The sequence below is a fragment of the Eschrichtius robustus genome, chromosome 5, assembly GCF_028021215.1.
Source record: "Eschrichtius robustus isolate mEscRob2 chromosome 5, mEscRob2.pri, whole genome shotgun sequence".
NCBI classification, from domain to species: domain Eukaryota; kingdom Metazoa; phylum Chordata; class Mammalia; order Artiodactyla; family Eschrichtiidae; genus Eschrichtius; species Eschrichtius robustus.
In genome coordinates this window covers 43,410,968-43,423,676 of record NC_090828.1, presented here as the reverse complement: position 1 = coordinate 43,423,676, position 12,709 = coordinate 43,410,968, and the positions used below count along the sequence as shown (strand labels likewise).

General features: G+C 38.7%; 1 protein-coding gene across 3 annotated transcripts in view; it reads left to right on the top strand.

Moving 5' to 3' along the window:
* Positions 1-12,709, top strand: part of MYO1B (myosin IB) — a 182,088-nt gene that overhangs the window by 132,672 nt on the left and 36,707 nt on the right. For all 3 annotated transcript variants that reach the window (XM_068544761.1, XM_068544760.1, XM_068544759.1), the window contains exons 14-15: positions 9,037-9,141; positions 11,231-11,293. In XM_068544761.1, coding sequence (XP_068400862.1) covers positions 9,037-9,141; positions 11,231-11,293 — 168 coding nt within the window. The remainder of the gene's footprint in view (positions 1-9,036; positions 9,142-11,230; positions 11,294-12,709) is intronic.

Genomic DNA, 12,709 nt, shown 5'->3' with positions numbered 1-12,709 from the left:
TCCGTGGCATGTGGGATCTTCCCAGACCAGGGCTCGAACCCGTGTCCCCTGCATTGGCAGGCAGATTCTCAACCACTGCGCCACCAGGGAAGCCCTAAGGAGCTTTTAAAACTCTTATTCTCACTTTTAGCAGTGGTACTTCAGTTTGATTCAGGAAAATGAGTAGATCAGGCTTCTCCTTTCTTAACTCTCCCCATAAGTAATTTGTGAATTCCTTTAAACAACCCGGCCCTACCCAGAATGACCACCCAAATAATTTACATGTTTCAAGTTATCAGGTTCACAGAGTCATAGAAAAAACATCAGCCCATTTCCTGCAGCTCGGCCAGGCCTTCCTAGTAAATGCCTTTTTCTTATAACATTTATTTTGGGGATAGCACCTGCTCCTTGCTTTATCATGTCCCATATTTAATAGCTAGCAGTAAATAATTATTGAGGGCTGACTATATGCAAGGATTGTGGGGTTATGTATGTTGTCTGATTTAATTGCCACCACAGTCTCATGAAGTAGCTGCTATTGTTATTTTTATTTTATAGAAGTGAGGCTTTGAAGGTCAAATAACTATCTCAAGGTTACATGGCTACTAAATGTCAGACTCAGGATCTAAATCTTAGGCCTCCTTGATAAATAATAAAAGGCCTTCTACAGGGCTTTTCTTCACTTTTCTCCCCAAACTCACATGGTTCCCAGTATCTGGAAATAAGGAAGAAACCCAAATGCTATAAGTCTCTGATGCTCCCTATTTCTGCACGTTTGGCATCATTCTAAGCTCCTGGGCAGCGTGGGGAGCCTTCCCGGAGTTCATCTGTGTGCTGGTAGCAGAGTGTGGGAGACACCTGTGCTTCGTGCTGCCCTGGAAAACTCCCCTTCAGCACAGTGTCTGCTTATATTGGTGTCTCTTTAGCAGACTCTGGAAAGGAAAGCTTCCAGTCCCTTGGTAAGAGGAAGAATTTGAGATTTGTGAGTTAGGAGGATTGCTGGAGTAGACTCAGAAGTCATGGTGCTAAAATTAGTTTCTTTCTGGCAAGACCTCAGGTTCCTGTCACTAAATGGGCACTAAATGCTAAAGTCATTCTTTACAGTTGGCAGGGAAAGAGATTTCTTACCTGGCACATTGCTGATCTTTATTTAGGTGTTTCATGAATAGGGCAAAAGCAGAGATCTCACTAGAAAGTTAGGGGAGGGAAAAAAGATGTATTCAATGATATTTCTAAAATCAAAGAAACTGATTTTATTTTTATTTTGCCAAAAAAAAATTTGTTGATCCTTGTCATTGGGCAGGTGCTTAATATCATGTCACAAATCATAGAAACGTTTTTTTATAGGATAATGGGGTCATGATGGGACATTGGCTTGGCTTCATCTTCCAGTAAGATGGGAAATAAGCCATGGGAAAACAGATACCCACAGCCCTCAGGGAACTGAGTTAAACCTCATGAGCAATTTGACCATGTATAAGTGAGGGAGTCATTTCCCCAGTATTTATTCAGTGCCTACTGTGAGCCAGATGCCAGTGGTAAGCAAGGCAAAGGTGTTCCTTGCCTGCGTGGAACTTATGGTCTTGGCCCTAAGATGGTGGTTCTGTTGCCAGCTGAGGACACATCCTATTTGGTAGGAAGCTCTAATCAGGAAACTAGATTACTGTCTATCTATCTATCTATCTATTTATTTATTTATTTTTGGCTGTGTTGGGTCTTCGTTTCTGTGCGAGGGCTTTCTCTAGTTGCGGCAAGTGGGGGCCACTCTTCACCGCGGTGCACGGGCCTCTCACTATCGCGGCCTCTCACTATCGCGGCCTCTCTTGTTGCGGAGCACAGGCTCCAGATGCGCAGGCTCAGTAGTTCTGGCTCACGGGCCTAGTTGCTCCGCGGCATGTGGGATCTTCCCAGACCAGGGCTCGAACCTGTGTCCCCTGCATTGGCAGGCAGATTCTCAACCACTGCGCCACCAGGGAAGCCCTAGATTACTTTTTAAAAGTGTTTGCTACAGACCTAATCAGAACAGAATTTAGATGTTCCAAGTGGAAACATCCTGTAACCTGGCACTAAGCGAAACACCCTTTAGCAATCCAGGAATATTTTTCACTTACGGTTAATTCAAGTTTCTCTACAAGTCTGTCTTTCTGAACATCCTTTCCTTCTGCAAGTTATATCACCATTTTTCTCAACATTGTTACAGTTATGGACTTCATGAAAATGCTTGCATTATGTTTCTAAATAGTCTTCTTCCTTCAGAAGAATACACTCCAGTTCAGTACTTCTCAAACGTAGCTGCATGTTGGAATCACCTGGGGAACTTTTGAAAATTCAGCTGTCTGGGCCACACCCCAGACCAATAAATCAGAACCTCAGGGTGTGCGGCCCAAGCAGCAGTATTTTAAAGCTCCCAGGTAGTTCCAGTGTGCCGTCAAGGTTGAGACCAACTGCTCTTGTAAATGGGAATCTTCAGCGTGAACTGTAAATTCCAAACATATGTGGTGTTCTTGCTGTTTGACCTCTGCATGAGATGCCCTTGTAAAACATCCTACATCACCCACAGTTCATCTTAACCTAAACCTAATCTGTGTATATATAATATTCCTAAAACCAAGCAGGTTACATTTTTACTCTTTTTAAGCAGACCTTTCAGCCAAGGCCAAATCCAACCAGTCATATGTCTACAGCAAATCTTATGATGGCCATAAAATCTTTAGAAGTTAATTTTCCTTCTCCATGCAATAAATGCTTTGGGGTTTTTTCCCCCAGTTTCTTGCGAGAATTCGGATTTGTTTTTCATGATAGTTAATTGTTCTCTCCATTTACCTGTCTAAACCTTCTCAGTTAATCTCCCAAACATCTTGATTTTCAATAATCTATTTATGTATTATTTATTTTATAAATAAACTTATTTGGGGGGAAGGTAGAGTAGAGATTTGGTTGGGCACTTTTAAGATACTTTTACCTGCTTTTTGATACAGAAGTAGAAACGTTTTTTTTTTCTTTTAATTTATTCACATAAATACCCCAGATGCTATCATACATTTTCCTGGATTCTCAGCAAAACTGGAACGCATGGAAATGTCAAAGCTCATAGGGTTGAACACTAGGAACCCAGATAATTAAGGACTTAAAAGTACCATAAGCTGAAGTACAAGGGCTCAGAGTATGGCTCAAGAGGAAGTATTCAGAATCCACATAAATGCAAAAATGAAAATTTCTATGATATTGTCCACTCAAGTGAAAATAAACTGATAGATTATAGAGAAAATTCCACCTTTCTTCTTCAGTGAAAATTGACTGCAGGAATTAAGATCCTGCCTTTTGGAGAGCCCTGGGCATCACTTTAAAAATTAGACAGGACACTAGAAGAAATTTGTTTGAATGTTTCTAATTCTGCCTCTTGACCCTACTGACAGTTCCCACGAGAACGTTTTTCAGCTGAGCTGGTGGAAACCTTTCATTTACTTTCGTCTGTCTCTAAACGGAAGAGGGAAACTGATGCATTAAACCATGGGATGATAACACATGCATTTGACTGCAAAACATTCCAGTGCCAGCTGGGTGAATAGCTTTGCCTTGCTGGCCGCATGTAAGCTGATGTCAGTTTGGAAAACGGATTAGTGGAACATTGATACCGAAAATAAGGTGAAGTGAATTAAAGTTCATTGAGGAGAAAAATCTAGCTGTGAATCCTGGTAGAACATATCCAGTTTTGCAAAGGAAGAGAATTATAATCCAGATACTCCAATTCTACACAATTCAGTTTGGATATTCTTATAACTGAAAACATGGCCTTAGATCTCTGAGGAATATTTATAGCATCTCCATAAAATAACAAGTGCTATTCTTTTAAAAAGTGAAATTAAATTCAAAACAGTGTTGGGCAATCTAAATTGATTCAACTTTTTTCTAAGTACTTATCTGATAGGTCTTAGAATGGATAGGTAGTTTACTGGGGAAATCTATTAGTGTCCTGTAGACCAAAGCAAGACAGCAGTGGCTGAGTATTTCACTTTTCGTATGATCGAGCTAGTTTTGTACAGGCCAAACGCTGGTTATTTGGATTCAGGCACTCTTATTCATCTTGCCCTTACAACCTCGTTGAAAGTGGCCATATACAGTAAGGGTGTGATAGGCAAGGTGCAATGATTGTTTCAAATAAAACAATCTAATAGGTGGGGAAGCGTCAGTGTAAGACCAACTGGTAGGTTCGTCTCATGATTATAGGATTCGTTTTCTAAAATATTTTTTTAAAAGAAAATTGATTCTAGTTGCAGGCAACGCTTTTTGTTCCAGTTTTTTGCCTTTAATTTTGTCCTTTATGTGCTAGAGAACTTGTAGTTGAAGAGAAAGGAGACAATTTAAAGTAGATTTTAGAACGAAAATAGTGAGAGTTAATATGGTTCATAATAATATATATATGCTCGTTCATCAGTGTTGTTGCTTTAACTTTTTAAATCAAAACCTGTTTAAAAATATTTAAGAGCACTATAATGCTATTGATATTTTTCTAAAATTGACCATAATTGAGTATGTACCTAGAAGAAAAATGTTACATATTTAAAGGGAAGTTTTCTGTAACTTCAGCCAGTCATTCAATTTTGTGAATGTCTTAAAAGGAGAATATCTAATATTAAATGTTTTTCTCTTATTTTGAGGATTTTTTTTAAAGTTTACTTTCTTAAAAAAAAAAAAGTGGTTCTTGTTTTAGGGCCCATTTCTTGACCTTGTGATTTTTTAAAATGGATTGTTAATTGCACTGTATTTTTCTGTAGGAACAGCATTATAAATGGGGACTGCCAAAGGGCTTTCCACCAAGTAAATCTTTGCTAAGACCAACAGCAGATTTTAAAGCAGTAATATAGCCCAACTCCTCTAAAACAGTGCTGTTACAAAGTTTTATAACTTTTGGATAAATGTACCATTTCATTTCTTATGCAAGAGACAGAATGCATTAAATAAAATATTATGTATTTTACATTGTATGTAAAATATGGAACCCCCCACCCAAGTTACGTCCAAAATTTGACCTCAGACGAAAGTGTTGAGCTATGAGAAACATCAGTTAAATATGTAATTAATAGTACTTTTTGCTGAAATAAGTCACGATCTTAGTGTTTGAACTGCCACACCCCACCCCCACCCGTTTTCTAAATGATATTCACCTGCAAATTCCTTCCCATCCACCGTCCTAATGACGGCAGTGATGGAGCTGCCTCCTTTATTTTACATCTTCCTTCCAATATACATTACTTTTAAAGAGTATAAGGTTTAAATCTCTCTCTTAAAGAGTGTAAGACATCATTAGCCTTCTTTGCTGAGAATATACAGATATGGTAACAGGCCAGTACTTTTGATCCCTCTTTCAAAATCACTCCAAGTGGAAAGCTCATGGTTGACACTTACGAGTATAAACTAGTTATGAACTTTATTGGGAGTATGAGTTTATCCCTCAGTCCTGAGGGATAAATGTGCTTTAGACAATGGAGAAAAATTCCATGCATGGAGCATGGGTAGCAGACTGGAGGGAGAGGAGGTGAGTCATTCATAGGAGCCCTCAGCTCCTGCCTGCTTCCTCCCTTGGAGACTTTGATTCATGGGACTGCCGTGTGCAGAAGCGAGCCCGGCTCGGGGACTGCCAGCCACCCACACAGTTCTTGACAAACCAAAAAAGCATCCAAATATCAAGTTGCTTTGGTGCCTTCGTATTCAAGTGATGGTTCCTAGACCCAGTTTAGCTATTTTATAAAGGGGAGTGGGAAAACCGGGTGATATTTAATGCCTGTATGAATGAAGAAATTGGACCTGTGCAGGTTGCAGCTCTATGGACTGTTACCAGACATTTCCTTAATTTTCTGCAAATTATAAATTTTCGCAATTTATTTTTAATGATTTGTGAAGTCTCATTTCCCAAAAATTTGGACACTATCAACAACTTAAACGTTAATCAGAGGAAATGTGATTGCCTTCATTTTCAGCAATAATGAATCGCTCTGACGACTCATGACATGTTTGGGGGCTGTGAGGTAGGTTTGCAGTAGAGGCTGAGGTATTTCTGTGGGGAAGTCAGCTGGTTTTGGCCCTAATGATTGTGCTGTTGATTTTGGTTTTTGTTCTTTAAGCAGCAGGATCAGGTCAGAGAGTCAAGTTTTTGTTCTTAGGCTGTCTTCAGAACGCTCTCATTTCCCTCTTGTTTGTGTTTGAAGGCGGGTACAGCCCATGCAGCACAGGGGTGGGTCGCTGTGGTGGGAAAGGGGGGATGCCCTGGATCTTGCTGAATCTCTTCACTCTTTCGGTGGGTGACCTGCCAGCTGCCTTTGTCCCTGAGTCTTTTGGTGGATGTGTCAGACACATTTTATTTTTCCTGATAATTTAGCATTAGAAGTATTAGATTCTGAAGCCTTAGGACTTCCAGCGAGTTATATGGTATATTATTTCAGTCAGACTGTTTTTATCCTGAATAGCTCTCACCTAGCAGAACCCCAATTCAGATACCACACGTAGGTATCGTGGTCCTGTCTTTTGAGATGATAGGACACGTGTCTTGATCTAAAGTTTTATGCCAGTCAGAAATATAGCCTGGGGAATTCCCTGGTGGTCCAGCGGTTAGGACTCCACACTTTCACTGCCGAGGGCCTGGGTTCAATCTCTGGTCGAGGAACTAAGATCCCACAAGCTGTGGGGTGCAGCCAAAAAAATAAAGAAAAAAAAAAGAAATACAGCCTGGATGATAAAATCTGTCATTTGCACCGATGAATAACTGTCAATGAGTGTTTACTTTTAGAAGTTTATTGCAAATTGAGAACTGACTGCATTTTGTGTAATCTGTCCCTTTGTGCACCAGAATGCAGTAAGTATGAACCGTTTGCAGTGCCGGTCTGTCGCATGCTCCTGTGTTAATAGCTTCTCCAACTGTGTGAAGTTTGCAGTAAATGACCATTGATTAACTGTGTGTGGATATGAAATACAGAATTCATACAAGAACTTATAAAAATGGAGGGAAAATTTACTTTAGCTCAGACTTACTCCTTAGGTTGTGTTGTAATTGTGAAGCTTTGCCTCTGGTTTCTAATCTGCTCGTGTGTATTTCATATTCCTGTTCTGGAAGCGTACCTCCAGCTATTCACAGCCATATACTGTGTCAGAGACACCAGTTGTTCTCCCCTCCCTTCTCCTCATTAGTTGCCATTTGAAAATTTAGCATAATTTTGTCTAAATAGCTCCATAGGCACAGACCTGTTAAATGACAGAAAGGATTTACTCCATGAATTTGTTTTCTAAAAAAACCAAAGATCTGCTCCTATAAGTCACTAAGATTTTAGTTTTATTTATAAGTTTTAATTTGGGGTAGTAGCACTATATAGGGATATATTTCACCAAACTGAGAAAGGCAGACTTTCTCATGAAGAAATGGCCTTATTATACTGATTGTAAGGCATCTATATCAGACTGACTTCAGCTTCTGGTCTAAATTGTTAACCTCTGAGGATGGGAACACATGGATTTTAAAACGTAACGTGAAAATGAGTACTGGGGAATGACCTTTGTGTCCAGGACTATATTTGTTGAACGTTTTGGTGATAAATGTGTGCCTTTTAAGTAAGAACCTTCAGGATTTAAAACAAAGAAAGAAACTTTTATCTTCGACTACATTTAACATTAAAAGATGAGTCAGTGATAATGTATTTTATGTGTCATTTATGGTTTTGAGTTTAAAATCTCCCCAGATTAATTAGTTCACTAGTGATTAGAAATCCTTAGCCACCTTCCAGGAAGGCGTGTGGTGAGATGATACATCCTAGGTATCATTTTACAATTTGTCCTGGTTGCACCAAACTTGATTTTGAAAGATCAACTTTCAAGAAAGTCTTTGACTTTTGATTTCATCATTTATGGAAAGATTTGAAGGCAGCTGCTCTGTATTCACAGGGAGTGGCGAGCTTCTGCCGTTACAGGTGAACCCTCATAGCCAGTTAGGCCAGGACTGGCCACCTCAGTGGGAAAAGAGTCTGGTTTATCAGTGGTGGGGTCACCATCTCTCACTCCCACTGCCACCATCTCCTCTCTCTGCAAAGAGGGGGATAGAGGTGAAAATAACAAGTTTTATTGGTAGATCTACCTCTTTTGGGATGGTGTGGTTCTTGGTGAAGTATATTCATCCAACAGACATGCATTTGTGCCCTCAATATGTACAGAAATACGTTAAGCCCTGCAGATCGTTCAGAAATGACGTAGGCATGGGTCTTCACAGGCAATAACTGATACGAAGAAGACACTGCTGAGAATCATAAGAGTGATAAATGTGTGACCCTTCTGAGAGGAGAGAGTTTCTAGCTAGGAAATGATTTTGATGTGCTGATTCCCTTGAGTCTGTATTTTGTGGGCACTTCATTCATTTAGTCAGCCAGTACACGCTGAGTGCTTGCTGGGTACAAGGTGCTGCAGGCATGGGCTTCCATTGGTGAACAAGAGATATATGGTCAACCCTTGCCCTTAAGAAATGTACAATCTAGAGAGACAGATAAATATGACACTAATCAATACATGCGAATGCACATGTACACACATGTATACACATAGCATGATTTTTCAAAAGTGCTGGTATGTAAGTGTCAGAATGAAGGATCTGGCCCTGAGTAGGGGAGTAAGAAGTCAGGTCAGAAAGACTTTCTTGAGCTCCAGAGTTGAGAATGGAAGATTGAGACCTTGGGTGACAGAGATGTTGACTCTCACTGTTTCTTTGCTGATCCTCTAGGGGGAAATGTATTTCTTTCTCATTATTTTACCATGTGTGTGGGCTGCTTATTTGTCAACTAAAATTCTTCATTCTCCAAATAGTGTGTAACTTGTGTATCCTTCATTCATTCACTTGACTCATGAATCGTTTCTTGGTTGCCTGCAATGTGCCAGCCTCTGTCTAGGAGCTGTGTGCTGGGCCGCGGTTAGGCCTGCAAGACCGTGTGTGGTGTTTCTCGTGGAATGAGATGTTAGAGTGGCATTGTCATGGGAGCGCCGATGGCTTGCTTTATAAGGCTGTCTTCATTTTTCTCCATATAGGACAACAGCTTTGAGCAGTTCATTATTAATTATTGTAATGAAAAGCTGCAACAAATCTTCATTGAGCTGACTCTTAAAGAAGAGCAGGAGGAATATATACGGGAGGTAATGTTGAAAAAAATTTTTAAGTATTCCTTTTTTACTCATAATACAAATTCTGGATTCAGAAGACTGTACAAACATGACCCTAAAATCAGATTTATCAAAGTTTAGCCATATTGTACCTTTTAAAAATGTGTTTGGTATGACATCTAAGCTAACTGGGATTTTCTTTGCTGCTAGTGCCCAGGACAGTGCTCAGCACATAGTAGTTCACTCAGTGAACATCAGCTGACCGACTTGAGTCTCACTGGATTCCAGTAGAGTGAAGTAAAATAATACCCTGTTAAAAAACTAGTCTGAGATGAATGGACAGAAAAACAACGGTGCATCCATACAAGGTTCTAGTACTCAGCAATAAGAAGGAACAAACAGCTGATACACACAATAGCATGAAGGAGTCTCAGATGCATTTTGCTAAATGAAAGAAGCCAGACTCGAAAGGCTACATGTGTATGATTCAATTTATATGTCATTCTACAAAAGTCAAAGCTATAGAGGCAAAGTGTCTAATAGTCAATAGTGGCCAGAGGATAGGAGTGTGACTGCAAAGGGGCAGCACAAGGGAATTTTGGAGGCTGGCTGTGGTGGTGGTTACCTGATGCTACTCATTTGCCAGAACTTAAGAGAACTGTATACCAAAGAAGTCAATTATCACCGTATATAAATTTGAAAATACTTTACTATTTCAGTATTTAACACTATTTTAATATTTAATATTTTGTTCAGTCTTGAAAAGCATTGATTTCTAAAAATTTTATAATAAAAACAGGTAACATTTGTTGAGTGCTTACTCTATGCCAGGTATTATACTAGTGCTGTGGATGGATTATCTCACTGAATGTAGTTGGAAAATAATCAGAAGTAATATTTACAGAGTCCTTTCATCCTTAATTGTAAAACACATACTTGGTTTTCACCCTTTCATTTTTTAAATAGCCTGTGTTTTTCTAAGTATAAATTTATTTATATCATACAAAAAGGAGAAATTTTATTGTATATATAGTATTATATTTTTGTTTCCCTTTCATTTATTTGCTTTAATATTTTAGTAATATTACTTCCTTTTCTTCATTTTCTATAGTGTCATTTTAAGTCATTAAGGACACAGAATCCTCTTTTTTTGGCCTCTCAGTGTAGATTTTTCTAATGTGATTATTATTCCCAGTGACTTAGTAAAATAACTCATCTACTGAAAAACTAAATCATGAATATTTCATCTTTCATTTGGAATGATTATCACGCTTTAGAAACATTTTATACTTGAATGGCACCTTTTGTAACGTAAACATCCTAAAAGCCAGATTCATTCTCTTCCTGTCTTCTCATCATAAAGAGAATGCCCAAACTTTGATCTGTAACTTAAAACAGTTTGTACAGATTGTCTAAAACACTTCTAAGAGTATATCGGAAGATCCTTAGCTTGCCGTATGAATTAACTTTCTTCCCCTTAGAAGAAAAATAAATGTTTAAACTTATGGACAGAGCGTAAGCAGATACAGAATGATTACATTTGGCCTCCCAGATTTGGCTTTGTAGCTAGTGTTAGAACCAGTGGATAGGTTTTCATGTCTTTCCTTATGTTGAAAATACTTATCTTAGCACTGTTCTATTTTTACATTTGAAATGGTTAACGGCCCTACAATTTGGGGTTGACTCTAAAATTAATTTCTTCCTTGTGATTACAAATTAAGAACAGAAAAATCTATGCCTTACATTCTGGGGATCAAGTTCTGACTTATTTCCTTGTAAACATTGTAAATATACAAAAAGTAATACTGACCCAAGAGCCTGTTGAATAAATGGCCCGGGGCCAGCGAAGTGCATGGGAAATTGCCACAGATGGGAGGGTGGAAGGGGAGGCAGCCTCAGCACAGGTCAAGGGCGTTTGTTTCAGTCGGATCATGTCAGTGCTAGACTGCTGCATTATGAAAGTTTTGGGAACCGGAAGATGACATTTGCAGCACTGATTTTTATAAAGGAAATTTTCAGAGAGGAAGTGGAGTATAGTAAGATGGGCAAAGTCTTATGTTAGAGATGGTAGTGTTGTAGCATCATCATATGGGATTTGATTATGTTCTGTTTTCTTTTTCAGGACATAGAATGGACTCACATTGAGTACTTCAATAATGCTATCATTTGTGACCTCATAGAAAATGTGAGTATTAGGTACAGTTTCCCAAAGAAGTTCTTGGTAGTGTAATTCACTACTTACGAATGATCTCACTGCCTTCAGTGTTAAGCTTTTGTATTTTCACTATTTCAACACTTCAGAGAATTACAGAGTTCTGGAAACTTTATCACAACCTTAAGAAATCACACATGGTTCTCAAACACATACATAGACAGCTGGACTTTTTGATACTTAGCCAGGTTCCTCCATGCTCATCCTGTTGCCGTATCACAGAGCCCATTCATGACGCTCAGATGTCATGCCCTTAGGTGCACCATTCTTTCTTGTGTGCTGGGAACCCGGGTCCAATCCACAGCTCCTGGAAATATGAGCACTGATCAGAGGAGACTCAAAAAAAAAAAAAGGTGTTTGCCAAGTCAAAATATCCATTTCATTTCTAAAATTCTAGTGACCTCTTAACATAGTATTCAGTGCTTACTATCAAAAAGATAATTGTGAGGACGTGGGGAAATGGTAACCCTTGTGTACTGATGGTAGGAATGTAAATTGGTGCAATCGCTATAGAACTCGGTATAGAAAAAAAAAAAAAAAAGAAAACAGTATAGAGGTTCCTATAAAAAATTAAAATTAGAACTGTTATGTGACCCAACAATCCCACTTCTGGGTATATATCCAAAAGAAACAGAATCAGGATCTCAAAGAGATATCTTCACTCCCACGTTCACTGCAGCTTTATTCACAATAACCAAGATAGGGAAACCACCTAAGCGTCCGTCTACAGATGAATGGATAAAGAAGATGTGATGTATATATACAATGGAATATTGTTCAGCCATGAGAAGGAAGGAAATCCTGCCATTTGTGACAACAAAGATGGACTTTGAGGGCATTATGTTAAGTGAAATATGTCAGAGAAAGACAAATACTGTATGATATCACTTATATGTAGAATCTAAAAAAAAAAACTCAGAAACAGAATAAAATGAATAGTGGTTGCTAGGGGCTAAAGTCTGGAGGAAATGGGGAGATGTAGGCCAAAGGGTACAAACTTCCACTTGTAAGATGAATGAGTTCTGGGCTTTAATGTACAGTGTGGAGATTATAGTTAGCAATACTGTGTTATATACTTGAAAGTGGTTAAGAAAGTAGGTCTTAAATGTTCTCACCACAAAAAAGAAATGGTAATTACATGATGTGATAGAAGTAACTAACACTATGGTAGTGTATCAAATCAAAATGTTGTATACCTTAAACTTGCACAGTATTTTATGTCAATTATATCTCAGTAAAGCTGGAAAAATTTTCTTAAAAAGTAACAACGACAACAAAACTCCATGCTGTTCAAGTAAAAATAAAGGAGGATAAAGGGACCATCTCGGGAGCCAAATTAAGTAGGATCCCAGGAGTGGCTGGTATGGACCATAGATTGCTTCAGGGATG